At 39.3% G+C, this 17,142-nt stretch overlaps 3 protein-coding genes across 3 annotated transcripts in view; 2 read left to right on the top strand and 1 right to left on the bottom strand.

The window, feature by feature from the left end:
• The first annotated feature begins 386 nt into the window (after positions 1-386).
• mnx1 (motor neuron and pancreas homeobox 1) lies at positions 387-2,621 on the top strand. The gene is made up of 3 exons (XM_028569922.1): positions 387-891; positions 1,692-1,852; positions 2,334-2,621. Exons 1-3 carry the CDS (start codon positions 408-410, stop codon positions 2,619-2,621), a joined length of 933 nt encoding a protein of 310 aa, XP_028425723.1. The 5' UTR covers positions 387-407.
• A 2,758-nt stretch (positions 2,622-5,379) lies between these two features.
• On the bottom strand, positions 5,380-14,581 carry nom1 (nucleolar protein with MIF4G domain 1). The gene is made up of 11 exons (XM_028569893.1): positions 13,345-14,581; positions 13,136-13,248; positions 12,043-12,238; positions 10,211-10,534; positions 9,960-10,070; positions 9,417-9,587; positions 8,749-8,870; positions 8,460-8,592; positions 6,900-7,031; positions 6,670-6,779; positions 5,380-6,010 (listed from the first exon to the last, which is right to left on the bottom strand). Exons 1-11 carry the CDS (start codon positions 14,269-14,271, stop codon positions 5,833-5,835), a joined length of 2,517 nt encoding a protein of 838 aa, XP_028425694.1. The 5' UTR covers positions 14,272-14,581; the 3' UTR covers positions 5,380-5,832.
• A 1,084-nt stretch (positions 14,582-15,665) lies between these two features.
• lmbr1 (limb development membrane protein 1) overlaps positions 15,666-17,142 on the top strand; it is a 37,334-nt gene continuing 35,857 nt past the window's right edge. The window contains 1 exon segment of the mRNA XM_028569819.1: positions 15,666-15,884. Coding sequence (XP_028425620.1) covers positions 15,822-15,884 — 63 coding nt within the window. The 5' untranslated portion in view covers positions 15,666-15,821.

The following is a 17,142-nucleotide window of genomic DNA, read 5'->3' as shown; positions in this document are numbered from 1 at the left end:
AGTCACCCGTGGAAACTTTTACTCCATAACCCACTGTTAGTGAATTATTTAGGCAATACGCTAGGCAAAAACAACATCCAGTTACAAAAAAAGTTTTATTGAGTTTTATTTCAAACGTTTGCGTCATTTTCCTGTAATAGCAATATCATATAAAAGCACTAACGCAACCAACACCGTGCTTTACAATGATTAGAGCACAGAGGCGTTGTTGGGTCCGTTGTGACGCTTGGGACAGCCCCCTGCAGACAGCTGCACCAATCACTTCCATCTGAGAGGGATTAAGTGTCACACGGAGCTCCTCTCTCACACTCCGCACCACATCATAACTTTTAGGAGGTGGGGAAACGGCACTGACTTCTCCTTCGTTTACGGTAGCAGAAGCGAGAAGGACGCGCACCGGGGGCCCAATGGAGAAATCTAAAAACTTTCGCATTGACGCTCTTTTAGCAGTAGATACACCCAAGGTGCAGACCTCTCCGCTTGCGCTTGTCACTTCCCTGTCCTCCTCCTCCATCCCGTCGTCTGGAAGTGTGGCAGCCCCGGAACTGAGCGCCGAGTCTTTACGCACTGAGACGCCGTCTCCGCCGAGGATCTCCAACTGCGGGTTGATTCCTAAACCGGGTTTCCTGAACAGTCCGCACAGCATGGTTGGATTACATCCGCAGAGTACCGCAGGGATCCCCGCACAGGCTCTCTACGGCCATCCTATGTACACCTACTCCGCAGCTGCCCTCGCAGGCCAACACCCTGCCCTGTCCTACTCCTATCCACACGGCTCCCATCATCACCACAGTGATCCCATCAAACTGACAGCCAGCACCTTCCAGCTGGACCACTGGCTCCGGGTCTCCACAGCCGGGATGATGCTGCCCAAAATGTCTGACTTTAATTGTAAGTAGCTGTTTCATTACAGAAGGTTCAGTCATTGTTTGCCCTTTTTACTCCAAATAAATACGTACAAATATTACATAGCCTTTTGGTTGTGTAAAGCGATTATACAAGGCAGATCTAAACACGTTTGATAGTACCCAAACGGTCTTCTTTATGGGTTATACATTTTCTAATAAATATTATTAATAAATATTGTAGGCCTACATGATGTTGCTCATTGACAGAATCCGTTACAGTGCTAAAGACTCGCATGCCTTTCTTATTTTTCTTAAAAAGAAAGTCGGTTCTTGATGGCGCACTATTTCCCTCACATACTAAGATCGTCTGAATGAAGAGGCTGTCAGAGAGTGATGGTTTTTCTAAGAGGAACTAAAATGGACAGATAATGGACAGTGGGAAAGTAGCAGAGGAGTGTGAAACCCACAGTCGACATGCTATTTGCTCACCAGATACTGCCTTTTTGTTTCTGCAGGTTTTAACAGATTTGTTCAAAATGAAGTGGCAAATAGCTCATCTATGGGGATATTCATAAGTGGACGACCTTGTTGCTCAGGGAGCACATATATGTAAAAAACAAAACAAAAACAAAACGTTTTATTACACCATAACAACATAGGGCTGCCAATTGTACTGATTTTGACGATTGCCTTGACGTCTTTGTTTATTTTATTTACAGCTATAAGCAGGCTGTTTGTTTTGCACATGAACTTACATATATTTTATGCCAATTCATAAAAAATAAAAATAAAGTCTATTGTAAAGGTGTATGGTATTGATGTTTTTTTTTTTTTTTCTTGCAGCTCAAGCTCAGTCCAACTTGCTTGGCAAGTGCAGAAGACCAAGAACTGCATTCACAAGTCAGCAGCTGCTGGAGCTGGAGCATCAATTCAAACTGAATAAGTACCTGTCACGACCGAAGCGCTTTGAAGTGGCTACGTCCCTCATGCTGACAGAAACTCAGGTGATATTTCTTAGCGATGAGTAGTTATACCATTTCAGTTCACCCAGAATTTAGAAATGTTTTTTTAATGCATTTAGCTAGGTTTCTATTCTAAATCTTGGCTTTATTTATTTTTCTGAAAATAAGGGAGAAATTATGATTAAATCTAATTTCTTTTGATCCAGATGCATCCTTAATGTTTTAAACATAATCTTATCTCATATCTTTCCAATGTTTCAACTGTATAACAAAATTGCATAGGCAAATGGCAATTAGGTCATCTTATTGCTATTTTATTATTTGATTGAAGGGATTTAAAAAAACAAAAACAATAGGCTACTAGATTAACTAACTTCAAACATGTTTTCATTGTAGGATAGTTGTAACACCGCAGAGGTCAATGTCAGGTGGTCTGGTGACCTTTACGCAAAGTTACGCACAGGTAGCCTTCTTCTTTATATGTCTAAAAAAAACTTGAACTAAATTATTTTCCTTTCCTCAGGTTAAAATCTGGTTCCAGAACAGACGCATGAAGTGGAAGAGAAGTAAGAAGGCCAAAGAGCAGGCCGCCCAGGAGGCCGAGAAGCAGAAAGGCAACAAGGGCGGCCAGGAGAAATCTGACGGACTCGAACAGTCGGACTATAAGAGCAAGACAGACTCAAAAAATGGCAGAATAAGAGACTTTCGAGACAGTGATGACGACGAAGGCGATACTTTCCTGTACAACTCGTCAGACTGCTCCTCAGACGACGAGAGGAATCACACCAGTGACATAAGTCCGCAGCCTTGAAGCTGAACAAGGGCGAAGGTGGCGATCTCCATTTATAATGACTGTGGGGGGGCATGTAATCCAACCTCTAATAATTAATAAGCAGTTTTTTTGTCATGAAAAGAATTAAATTTAGGTCAAGAATAGACGATCTTTGTGTCATAAACAAGCAATAAAGCAGGAGATTTAAGTTTTATAATAGGAGCGTCATTCAGCACTCTATATGTAAACTGTGACATGTTGCATGGTTTATATGCAAACGCTGTAAACTGGCTCAGGACTTGGCAATCTTTCCCTGCTGTGATGGTTAGTTTGTCAGCAATAACCTTTCAAAAATATCCTATAGCCCACACAAATAGTCCGCTTTCATATGTCTTATTCTGACCTTATTTTGTTCTCTGTGGTGTTCCGTATAGTATAGTGTGTCATATCACGCTGAAAAAACATGTTATGTTTATTTTTCTATACTGTATTTATAAAAATGTCATACCAGTGCATGCTAAATTATTGTTTGGCGTCTCTCTTGGTGCAAACAATGTGAAATAAAATGTTTTTATATAAAACCCATTTGGCATTTTGGCGCAAGACTTGTGCTTGTTTTTTTTTTGTTTTTTTTAAATATAGTCAATTGATTTACGAGCAGCGTTTCAGCGCGGATGCGAACACAGGCTCGTGTTTTTCTCCTTGCTCAGACAGGTCGGGTCATGGGAATTACTGTTAATAGCGCTGTCGGATCTGTGCAAACGTGCAGTGAGAGCAAACAGCGAGTAGGCAGTCAGACGGAGGAAACATTTCACACCACACTAGCAATGGGCTCGCATTAATAAACCGTTTAAACGGCTTGTTGAGCGACAACTTGGCTGCTCAGGCACTATTTTCAGGGCTGAAAACATTTGAAACTTATTTAGCATAGAGCACACATAAAACCCTATCAAGTGTTGGGTTTTTAAATTGATAAAACCGTTTTTAAATAATAATCTATAACTATGTTACTAGCTCCAATAACCTACATGTTGAGTGTCCAAATATAGGCATAGTCTGTCAACTCTTATTTTCTCTGAGCCCATAACACAATGTATGTATGTGTATGTGTAATGTTTTTAATTTATCATCATTACATTATTTTTGGTTTAAAATCAAGAAGAATGTCTCATTATGTTTTTATTCTTAAATTAAGACAATGCATGTTTTTGCAGAAGACATTCTTCTTGATTTTAAACCAAAAATAATTTAACAATCATAAATTAAAAACATTACACATACTGTATGTAAATTGTGTTATGGGCTCAGGAAAAATAAGAGTTGACTTCCTCAAATGCAAACAAAAAAAATCAATAAGCCTAATTTCCCTATCTACACAAAACATTTATTTATTTAGGGTGTATTATTAACCAATATGCTCATATCCAATATGATCTTTCAGCCTTATATTTAATATCTGTTGACTACCAATGGGCTATAGGGTCAGTTTAATAACTCATCTGTACACCATGGGTTTACATGATGCATCAGTTACTTTACAGAAAATAGTCCACAATATGGTCCAATACTTGTCAACATTGTTCCCGCGGTCAGCATTAAACTATAGCAGGGGTTGACTGATTATGTGCCATTTGTAACAGGATTACTGAGTGATCTGTTGGTTATCTTCAGCTGTTTGCTTTAGCTTTAGCAGACTAAATCAAAGTTCAGCTGAGGGTCAAACCCAAACAGTGTACACCAGGTAAAGAGGATGGAAACCTTACTGGCTCACGGCTGCAGACAATGGCCAGTGTATGGACTGCACAGTGAGCCTATTGATCCACTATCTCCACCTTTTAACTGTCACATTCTCAAGTTTCTCTCCCAGTAGTCTCCATCATTTCTCAACAAAAAAACAGAAAACCACTGCTACTCAAGCCCAAAGTGTATTTGTCCTCATGTGTCCGTTTTTATTTTTTGGGCATTTCTGCCTTTATCGGATAGGAAAGCTGAGATATGACCATCACAGGTCAGACTCGAACTCTGGACCTTCTGCGTCAAGGATTAAACCTCTGCATATGTGCGCCTGCTCTACCAACTGTGCTAACCGGCCACCTTATGGGTCATTTTTTGTCTTCAAAAACAAACATTGCATCTTAAATGTAATTAAAACAACTCTCCCATCAACATGAGGTTACAGTGCGCTTTGTGGACTAGTGAAGGACATTTCCTCTCGTTGACCTGGGTGGCCCATTCCTGACCTCAGGCCACGCTCCAGCCTTAGATTGATTCGGGCCACACCAATGGAGCTAATTAATAGAAGCAAGTATCAAATGTAACAGAATGACTCTGCTATGCTAACCACGCGGGCAGTAACTGATGTCAGCGAGCAAACAGAATAGGCTAGACTCGAAGCCCCTGGGTCATTTCATCAGGGTGTGTAAACAGAATGGACGACACCACCGTCGCTCTCTACTCTCACTGCTCTTGTTAATGTGACACTCACAGCAAGCCAAGTGGAAATATCAACAGAAAAGGATAACAACATACAAATATTCACTAATCAGTTGCGTTTAAGGCTGAGAAAGACTTTATTATAATGTGCTTTATTTTGTGCAAGTGTAAATAGACTCAGTAAATCCCAGAAGAATGGTTACAGGTGTATGAACCCAACAATATTCACTCTTGCTATACACTGCCTCCATGAGGGCGGCCTCAGAAAAAAAAAAAAAAAAAAGTATGGCATAGAAGAAGAAGAAGAAATGAGAGTGGTTGTAAGAGAAAATTGTTTCTTTCTCTCCACAAAAGGAGTCAAAGATTTTGGCAAAACGTCTGTGATTTATTGAGGCTTTTATGACGGATGTTGAACAAATTGTTACACTCCAAATATACTGTACAAGCACCGTTATGGACAATGTATTTAGGAATTGAAATATATAAAATATCCAATGTATTGCTAGTCAAATTGTCATGAAGAAAATCTAGTTATTAATAGTAGAATAAATAAAACCAATAAATAATACTGGTGTGTCTCTAAGGCATCAGTATCTTCCAGATTTAAAAATCTTCATGGTAACAATTATGTAAACGACTCCCCAAAGCAAAAACATTCATTTAATATCAAAAACATATTTATTCTTCTTTAAAGAAAACTAGGTTTGAGTTATTTGTGTAAGGAGACAATTTCTACTAACAAGCCTTTTACTGTTCCATAGTTGTGTTATGTACGTTTGTTGAGTTTCTGGTGTGTGTGGTTGTGTGTGTATGTGTTTTACAGTTTGAGCTTGGCCTCTTTGGCCTCCATGGCTTTGGTGGCGACCTGGGCGCGTTCTGACAGCATTACTGCTTGCTCAGCTGGTCCCTGTGACTGGGCATTCTTCAGCAGGAAGTGGCTGATGAAAAGCTTCAAGCCCTCCCGCAGCATTCCTAGCTTGGGAATTCCTGAAATCCTGGTGGATGGGAAACAATGAGGGACATTGATGTTAGATGTTCACATGGTGCGAAGCAGTAGAGAGGAGTGGTTTTACAAGATGCGGGCTAATGGAGGTCAACATTGCAGAACAGGTAAAATAGATTTTTTAGCCATGCAAGCAGCTTGTATCCATAGATGGCAATTGTGGTCTCTCCACCATTTTGATCCAGACTGAAATATCTCCACAACTATTGGATGGATTGCCATGAAGTTTTGGACATTCATGGTCCCCAGAGGATGAAACCTAGTGACTATTAATCTGCTTTCATCAAGGGGCACCATGAGGTCAAACACTGTCAGTTTATAACCAAATACCTGCAAAACTAATGAAATTGTAATCAGTCTCAGCTGTACTTTTAGCAGTGTTGAGTACTAATTACCAAATATTAGCATGCTAACACGCTAAACTAATATGATGAACTCATTCTTGCGAAACATCATTATGTAAGCATCGTCATGCTGATGTTAGCATTAATCTCAAATTACTGCTGTGTAGCCTTGCAGAGTTGCTAGCATGGCTGACTTATTCGACTTAGACTTAAAAGTTTTGTTTTTCAGTGTGTCTTGTTTTGCATTAATTTACATGTTTGAATCTCCAAACCTCTAAGAACTAAGTGTATGCAAAATGAAGCTCACCTTCCAAATATGCTGGCTAGGTCCTCAGGCTCAATGTCTTTTAGCAGTTTGGTGAGCACCTGACGCAAGAATCGCACGGTGGACTTATCAAGCTCCCCGAACTCTATTACCTACACAGAAAAACACAGAGGAGACTGTCATGGACGTGTTTTAAGATTAAAACAAATTAACATCAAATATATAAATGTAATATAGTAAAAGCTTCAACCTGCACAGGGCACGTCACTCACTTTGAGTATGGAGAGTGAGAGGCACTTCTTCTGAAGGAAGTGGGTAACCAGCTGAACCAGGTTGTTAAAAGTGCTGCTGGGAAGGTTGGACAGCTCCCTGAACTTGTCCCATAGGCTGAACTGGAAAGTCATCTTGGAGAATACAGGACATCAAATTCAAAGATTGTATAACTGAACTGAAAGATACACAGGTGATTCCGAAAAATAGGGGTGGAAACAATAAACAACAGACACTGGCTTCTCTACAGAGGTAATCATCGAATCCGGTACGGCTGTCCTCGAATAAAGAAATTCTTAGTCGACTAACACTTATACAATTTTGTCGACTAATCGATTAGTTGATTTAACTGACAGAGCTGTGCGCTTTGAGAGGTGGTTAAGACTAGAAAGGCACAATATAAATGTAGTTAATTAACCATCTGTAAAACTGAGTTTCTCCACAATTAATCCTGCAAAAGCACCACTTTAAATCTTGTGTTTACCATAAATGTGCTCAGACGTTTCTTGAAAATAAGTAATTAAGCATGAATAAGCATAAAAAAATGACTAATCGACTAAAGAAATCTTAGTCGACTAAGACCAAAACGACCGATTAGTCGACTAAGAGGTGGCAGCCCTAGAATCCAGCTCCAGTTTACATGTGAAAAGCAAACATTCCCACCAGCTCTGGTTTGAGCTCTTTGATGAAGACAATGGTCATCAGTCTCTGATATGGACCTGCGGCCTACATGGCTGCAAAGTAGGAAGTGTGGTAGCACCCCCATTGTTTGTAGTCACAGTTTGAGTCAAATAATATCAGAGGTGAGAGGTGTGAGAGGCTCCCACACTGCAGAGGTGAAGTGCAGGCCACACATGGGTCACATACAGTTTAGAGACTGGGTGGTCACACACATCCAGCAGGTAATTCAATTATCAATGCAACTCTTTATATCTGCTTATAATGGTGACGGACATCCAGCAGAACCTCCGACGGCACCAGCACAATCCCTTAAATGAAACGTCTTCTGTATAGACTAAGCTTTTTATTACTCACCCATTTAAATTATATTAAGGCTTAAAGTTATGCTTAAGGGCGTTCCGATTTAAAAGACAGGTGGGCTGCCATCACAGGAGGTGAGCATAGACTGTAGGCTTTATTTGGCCTGCCTCAGCTCCATGCACGCTCCACCTCTTTGCCCATTTTTGGATTAGTAGGGAGTTTAGGCGACATTTAGGCGTCAGACATTGCCAATATGGCAACAGCTATTTCATACAGTCTGTTCAAATCAGATTTGTTATGACAGCAGGGTTACATTTGCTATTCACTTTTTTTTTTTTTACCGTTTATTGCCAACAATTTCATGCGTTTACATATCAAATAATTCTCTAGGAGAAAGCCTGTTAATGGCATGTACTAATCTGATTGTAGTTGTGGTGGTAGTTTATTTGAGGATGTTGTGGTTTGATGTGGTCTTGGAGATCTAAAATAGGGTCCGTTTGTCTGTAAGGTTTTGTGTAAGTGAGAGTAGTTTTATTTTCTGTTCTCAGTTGTCAAGGTGTGGGTTTTACCAGCTAGAGTACCTGGAAGCGGCGATCCTGGGAGCAGAATTTTTCTCCCAGTACAGCGTAATAGGCATTGAAGGTTTTCTCCTGCAGACAGCAGTCCATCAGAACATGAACAATCTCTCTCTCCTGCTTGTCCTTTAGGCCCATCCTTCACACAGAGCAAACAAAAGGCTTTAAAATACCTTACAGCTGGGCTACTTTGAAATGAAACCAGGCTTAAATAAGCAAGTCATATTTCTTTCTTTTTATCTGTGGTCAACCTACTTAACATAGAGACGCACTGTAGAGGTGAGTGATAACAGACCTGAGCAGTTTCTCAAAGGCATCCAGGTAATCTTCACTGGTCATTATCACACAGAAGATGTTTCTTCTGACCTCAGTGTTCATCCTCTGTTTCCTAGCCAGCTCTAAGACTTTGGCACTAAACTGAAAAAAGAAAGAAAAAAAAACAGTTAAGTGAGAAAGGCTGCTAAGGCCAAATGCACTCATCAAAGTGCTGACATCACTGAATAATACTGACAAGATTTAAGAGATTTAATATTTAATACTAATAAATACAAAAGGGGTTTTCTATAAACAAAAGACAGGACAAGCTTTTCAAATGTTAAATGTCTAAACACAACCTACAGTACAGAACTTTAATTACAAGAAATGAAATTTGGCAACATTTTGATGCAAGTGGTGGTTATGATGGATAACTGATGTTAAGTGCCAAAAATAATGACTTTTAAGTCAAATAATAAAAATAAATGTGGAATTTTTTTTGTGAAGATTATAAATTAGTTACACAAATTGAATTCACTGAATACAATACTGCAACACAGACAAAATGGTACATGATCAGTTCAATATCTGCTTTCCCTACCAGGGGAATGCTAAACCCATTTATATTAAAAGATGCCTAGCTCCCATGCAGATCTGTACTGGGATGCCTACTGTACACATGTATCGTCTGTGGTTCCAGTACTCTACCTGTCCTTCAGCAGTGCTCTGTTTTGAGGTTGTGTTTCCTTGTTCGCCGATCATGGGTGCTCCGCTCCACGAGGAGCCGACGATCCACCAGCGGCCCACTTGCTCTGCTGCCAGGAGATTGTTCAGAGAGACCCTCAGTTTCATGTCACTGCCTCCTGCACGCCGCTGGATCTGAGTACCACATTTACACAGAATTAGCCATAACTGCACTTAGGAGGCAAACACTATTTGCAAAATATTAAAGGACACCAAATTAGCAATCCTGAAGTAGACAACTGTTAAAACAGCTATACTGATGGTCATGCTGAAAGCATCAGCTGCACTATGGAATTTGGGTCTGTAAAGGTGAAACTCTGGGGCCACCTGGTGGTACAAGTGGAAGCTTCTATGAAAATAACGTTGAAAGAATACAATTATCATGTTCAGTAATGAATAATACCAGTGCCTATAAGCTACACATTAAAAATCTATATTTATTTTCACAAATGTAGGAAAATGGGGATATTTCAAATGAAATATGGTCATGCTGTAAAAGTCACCCACCAGAGTCCTCTGCAACTTCCTCAGTTTCTCCATAGGCTCAGGATCGTAGCCTGGGATCTTCCTCATATCATTGTTCTTCAAAGCCAGCATGGTTTCCAGCATGAAACGCACCTGAGAACACGTGTGCATATAAAGTAATGTTAGATAAGCTTCCAAAATTGATACCTAATTGGAAAATCAATTATGCAATGCTGTAGCTAGACATATGTTATTAAGAATGCCTAGTAAATGAGTAATTCTGTTTACCCTACCCTTGTCTGATCCTGAAGCTTTGAGCCCATGAGACTGGCCTTACGTTGGCCTTCAGAGATAAGCTCCTTGAGAGCAAGAGCGTCGTCCTTCCTCAGGGCGAAACCGACATTCCTCAGCACTAACAAAACTAGTTCAATGTCCTTCTCTGTAAAAGCTCCGACCAAAAGTTTTAGGATGTCGAAGATGAGAACAGAATGCACCACCTGGAAGTTATAGAGGTGACTGACAATGGCGACCAAGTTGTCGCATTCCTTGCTTTCAGACGAGTTGTGGTACACCTCGTCAAACCTTCGCACAACTGTCTCCAGAAAATTGGCTCCCACCTGGAAAATTTTGAAATGGGAATATTCAAAACTTCATTCATGTTATAACTGGATTATGTATGTTAATATCTGTGGACGATGACATATGATAAATAATGGCTCAATAGAACAGCATCACACAAGTAGACAAGCCCCACGATTTCAAGTAGACAAGCCCCACGGTTTCAAGTCAAAACACCTTAAAATATAAATAATGATTGCATTGTAAAACTTCATAACACACAGGACTTCAAAAGTCAATGTTGAATCTATGTTCTAGGACTGTTGCTGTATCCGCACAGTTCAGCAATAAAATATAAAACATAAATCATAAGTGATAGAAATGGTGGGTGATAGAAAACTACCATAATAAGTCAAAATTATTCAATGGTGCAAAATGTTTCTTAAATAATCTTAAAGATCCCTCAAACTGTGTTGAAAGCCAACTGTTGACTGCGGCTAATTTTACTGATGATCCGGTTTAAGGTCATTTACAGGATGGAGAGTTAATATAACTGAGAGATAATCCTATTACACTTTAAAGGAACACGCCGACTTATTGGGAATTTAGCTTATTCACCGTAACCCCCAGACTGAGACAAGTCGATACATACCCTTCTCATCTCAGTGTGTGCTGTAAGGCTGTCTGACGGCTCCAGCGGCATCAGGCCAGCACAGAACATGCAGGTGAATGGTTCCAGTAATCCTACTGCTCCGAATAAGTGACAAAATAACGCCAACATGTTCCTATTTACATGTTGTGATTTATAGAGTCACAGCGTGTACAAAAAAACAATGTAACATGAGACACAGCCATCTTCTAACTCTAAACAAACCGGGAACTATATTCTCAGGCGGAAGAATATAGTACTTGGGCGGAGTGATATGCTCGCAGCAAGCCTGTCTGAGAATATAGTTCCCAGTTTGTTTACGGTTAGAAGATGGCTGTGTCTCATGTTACGTTGTTTTTTGTACACGCTGTGACTACACAAATCACAACATGTAAATAGGAACATGTTGGCGTTATTTTGTCACTTTTGTCACAATTCGGAGCGGTAGGCTAGTTGGATCCAGTTACCTACAGGATCTATGCTAGGCTAAGCTAATGCTGGAACCGTCAGACAGCGTTACAGCACGCACGGAGATGAGAAGGGTATGTATGGACTAGTCTTACTCTGGGGATTACGGTGAATAAGCTAAATTCCCAATAAGTCAGCGTGTTCCTTTAAGCAAAGGAAACCAAGGTGTTACATATCACTTTCCAATTCATTAAAAACACATTAGCTGACAGTGGAGCAGCAAAAAAAAGCCGCTAATGAATAATCTAAGAGTTCATGTCAGTTCTCAGGTCAGTGGTTACCATTTCTCCCACACAGGCTAGTATAACCAAAAGCTACCCGACTCCTGCTGTCACTCCAATCAGTGGATGAGACAGTGAACTGAAGGTCTCCAAATGGAAATGCCTCCAGAAAGTAAAACCTCCTTAATTAAGATTTATCCGAGAAAGAAGTAAAGTGGGCCGTGTTTACCTCTAACCCAACGGCGTAATGGAGGACGCTGACAAGCAGGACGTGCTCCATCAGTAGTCTGTCAGGCATCAGGGACGGGGTGACGCAGGCTGCTAGTAGCACCTCCGTTAGGGTATCATTCATGTCCTTCCTGCTGCAGCTCATGTACAGCTCCTCCAGCTGACCACTGATGGACGCCATGTTGGGCTCACTCAGCCTGAAGAAGTTAGAAAATGGATGAATTATCACTTTTAAAAAGAATTACAGTGGTATACAGAGGAAACAAAAGACCCAGCTCAGAAGTTGGGCGTTATTGTGACTCCAGCATTGGCCAGCAAGATTTCATACAGCCTATATTTTTCTTTTGTACAATCCATTCATATTTAAAGGCTAAATTCTGCTCTTCTCAAATTTGAGGACCTGCTTCTATTATCCATCTTATATTATTGTAAAATGAATATCTTTGTGGTTTGGACTGTCCGTCAGACAAAAAAAACACATTTTTAAGATGTCACCAACAGTTAATAGAAAAACAAACAAACTAAAAACTTGATGATGAAAATATTCTGGTTAATAATCAGGTTTTCAGAAGGACCTGACAGGGCACCCTAAAACCTAGAAAAAAAACTCTTAGTGGTTCATACAGTATATGTCCCAAAGTGCATGATGCATAAGCGTCTTTCACTTCATGAAAAGAAAGGGGAAGAATTTTTTAAGTTTGAATCTGGCAAAAATAATTTTCTTTGGTACACAATGCAAAATTGTGTACATCTACTACAGTGAATATTTTTAACAAAATTGTACAGAATTGTTAAAGCAAAGCTATGTAACTTCAGCTGAAAAAAATTGCTATAATTGTAAAGGCTAAAACATAGTGTAAAAGTGTTACAATTAGAGAAATGTATGAGCTGGCAAACTGACTTAGCAACATAATTTACACAGCAATATCTATCTAATGTTTGGTAATATTAGGGAACAGGAGTCATCAGGGTGAAGCAACAAAAAACCCTGAGTGTGTTAAATTGAGCAATGGTGTGTTTTATTGTGTACGAATACAACGTTTGATTAGTAGGAGGGGGAATGTGCTACTGCTGTTCTGTGGTAAGACGGTTACCTGTTCACCAGACCTTTCACATTCCTCTTCAGTTTTTCGAGCTCAGCTTTGCGTTTATCATCTCCGTCGCCTCGCAATTGAGGCGGGACATATTTGCCTGCTGCAGAGATGACCTGGACATTGGAAGATGTATCTTACTATTAGATCCATTTTGCAGCATACAATATGTCAATGCTATGACAATAATAAACAAAAAATTCTAAACTCACAGTTTCTGACATTGAGCCTGATGCCTTAGTATCTGCTTCTTCCACCATTTCTTCTTCATTTTCATTGTCTGAGTCAGCTGCATCACTCTCATCCAGCTCAGCCTCCATTTCCTCCTTCTCCTCATCAACCACTTCATCATCATCATCATCACTGGCCTCCTCGTCCACTACATTTTCATCGTCACATGAGTCCATATCTTCATCGCTGCCCTCACTCGCCATCTCATCTCCAGGTTCCTCATCTGACAGCTGAGAGTCATTCTCATCAAGTTTTTTAAAGTTATCCTTAGCCATATCCATGTCATCATCATCATCATACATCCCCACAGCCGATGAGCCAGAGTCAAGCATACCTAGGATGTAATCAAGTCCATCAGCCACAAAGGATTGAGGCAGACTTTTCTTGTTTTTTCTCTTGTTTAATCCCAGGTAGCGCTCTAATTTCTTTATTTCTCTGTCCTCGTCTTCATTTGCCTCCAGAAGTGCCTTTTTTCTTGATTCTTGAAGCGTATTAATCTTCTTGCCTTTCTTGGAAGATGGTGTTTTAGAGCGGTCTGATTTATCTGTAGGAGCACTACTAGACTGTGCTTTTGACACTTCTTTCTTTGTTTTCTTCTTTTTCTTCTCCTCCTGTTGTTGCTGCTGCTGCTGTTCATCAGCTGGTATTCCGGAGTTTTTGCCATCATCCATTGGTAAACTGATGGGCTTCTTACCCTCATAATAACTTTTCATTTTGGCTTTTTTCATTTTTCGCTTTTCTTTACGCAGCTCCTTTCTGCTTTTCTTTTTTACAAATCTTAAGCCATGGTCATTTTCCTCTTCAGGGCCACTTTTGCTTTTAATAAACTCATCCACTGCCACCATGTACTTCTGTAACACAACATTTCCCTTCTTCTTTTTGCTGTTCTGCTTCCATTTGCCCTTCATCTCTACAAATTAAACTCCAGATATTGACGTTAACTTTAACCTGCTAACGTCACCTTTCTTTCAAAATGTAGCTAGCTAACTTACAACCGCTCAGTTTAACGTTAGCTAACACGCTAACGTTATGAACTACAGAGGGTTTAAAACAGCTTACAGACGTACCGGAAAAGCACAGGATGGATGAAAACCGTTGCCTATTTTAAACAAATCCATATTTTAGACTGCACATGTACTCCATGAGGACAATTTGTTTATATGACCCACGATGTGACCATTTCCTTCCAGGGCACGCAAAGAACTGCGCCTGGAGATGACGTACTTTATTTTGGGGCGTTTTTAAACACGGAGCGGTTGTCCTTTGATGAAACTGTGCTGCATTCAGTTCGTATCGGAATATTCAGAAAAATTAGTTCCAGACTGGGAAAATTCTGGAAAATTCAAGTAAATGCCCTCTCAAGGCCTTCAACTCGAGTTAAATGATAAATAAATTATATTAAAAAAAAAAAAAAAAAAAAAGATTCAGCAGTTCAGGCAATTCAAAATGTACATAGCATAGCCTATCAAGTCTTCAAGGCTTTGGGGTTTGTAGAGTGCTGAATAGTCTTCATGTAGGCTATTAATGCATTTCATTCACAAAAAACTTTAAGTAAAGGTTTTCTGTTACAGAATTTACTTTAGTGAATATGACATTTTGCTAAGATAATAAAAACAATGATATAATGCTGTTTTTGTTCTAAAATGTAGACATCATAAAAACTAAACACCACATCCTTGTACAGTAATTAAAACTGGACAGAAATGTTACAACTGATATATTGGGAAAAGTCTTTCCAAAAACAGTACTATATATACATAACAGTACTATATATATGGAAAGATTTGTCTCAAATATATATATATATAATAAAAAAAACATTATTATTATTATTATTATGGTGGCATTTAAAGACAACAGACAGGTAGGACAAGTGGACAAGTGGACAAGTGGTCCAGTGTTACCCTTAAATAACATTATCACAACTTTAGGAATGGCATTCATTAGCTACAATAGCAAACTCTTTTTGAGAACAGGGATGTTTTAAAAAGACACAAATTCAGAATAATTAATTAGAAGACCTTCTGAGTTAAATTAGTTAGGTAAAGAATTAGAGCATATTTTTGCAGTTTTAGGGAATGTAGACTATGGTGCTCCAACAATTCTGGGACAAACACTAACATCACTAATATAACGCTTGGAACTGGAAATAAACACTGGAAACAGCTATTGTTTAAACGATCCTAGCAATTAAATACAACACATATTCTTTGTAACGTCCACGTTTTTTTTTCTCCTACATTACGACATAAAAAAACACACCGAAGTCGGAAGAACGACTTTCCAATATGCGAAATGGGACCATCCGAAGAGCACGTGAATGCAGCACTCTTCAACTACCAGTCAGGGCAGTTATATTTCAGAGGGAGGAAGACGCTGGAGTTGTTGCTGTTGGTGCCAGTTGTACGAGCTAGCATATAGTGACCTGTAGCCTTTTTTAGTATTTGCAATATGAAGAATGGAAGAAGACGATGTTACTATCAGAGAGCAGAATTTCCACAGCCAAGTTCGAGAATACATCGTAAGTAACGTTAACGTGCGGAGCGGCTAGTCAAGGCTAGCAGGCTAACAACGTCCTCTACTGCACAGTGACGTTAACGGTAGCTAACGTTAGCTTCACCTGTCACTTTGACACGGCAGAATATTAAGCTTGATAACAACAGTTCATGTTATGGTTCACCCAAAAATGATATTAGGACAGACTTGTAATAAATATGCCTACGGTTCACTAGGAAGATCTTTATGTGGGACATGGACAAAATGTCCCACAGTCCCAGTCTTTACTAATGCAGTAAGTGAGGACTGGGACATCTCACTAACGTTACTTCAATGTCCCTGAACTAACGTTAGAGAGATTAAATCTTCATTTTTGTATGCCTTATTTATATTCCAGTTTCCTAAACAGTATACGTGTAAGAAAAGATTGATGTATGGTGCAGACTTAATTTAAGATCTTATTGTTTTATGAAAAACAACAACTGTATAAAAAAAAGAGTTAAAGATCTGTTTGTGAACCGTTATATTCAGGTATAATGCCATTAGAATTGGAAACATGTAGATTCAAAAGGCTTTGCTTGTAATGTGATTTAGTGAATACAAAGTTTTCATGTTTTAATCCCATGGTGATTTAAGGTCTACACATTTTTTAGTAAAATGTCCTTAATTAACTAATTTGAATTTGGCCTTGAACTTGAATTTGTATTTTAGGAAGAGAATCTTTTTAGTGGTAGATATTATTTGTACTTATTTGTAGCTTGGGACAAGAGACCGAGTTCTTTGTAGTGTAATATTATATGTAAATAGTTATGTTCTTGTCTGACAAATGTCTCCCCTCTACAACTTTAAAGTCCCTGTGGGGTGGCCCCCTGCACCTGCATGTGACAGTAGATAACTAATAAACTATTGTCAGTGCCTTGAAAATAGTTTATCTTCCTTTGCCATGAACTACATAGTTTTTTAGAGTGTCTTGATGTCTAGCCATACTTTCATAGATAAAAAACAACATAAGTAATAAAGTTCAAGAGGGGACACTTGACTGGAGTAGGTTTCTTGATTATTCTTGACAGACACTTTTGGAATATAGAAAATATCAAATGTCTCTAACGAGCAGACAAGTTCAACACCTCAGCTTTAGCTTGCACATTTTGTCCTAAGCATCCCTACACCTGACTCTCAGTATCCCATATCAACATTCTTAAAGTAAGATGCCTTTGCATGATGCTTTAATGGTACTGTATCATTTAACCTTAATGTCTATGGTCAGTCGGCTTATGGGTTGA

This window comes from Perca flavescens, chromosome 22 (genome assembly GCF_004354835.1).
Source record: "Perca flavescens isolate YP-PL-M2 chromosome 22, PFLA_1.0, whole genome shotgun sequence".
In the NCBI taxonomy this organism is placed as follows: Eukaryota; Metazoa; Chordata; class Actinopteri; order Perciformes; family Percidae; genus Perca; species Perca flavescens.
The sequence above is the reverse complement of the archived record's forward strand: the minus strand, read 5'-3'. Positions and strand labels throughout refer to the sequence as shown.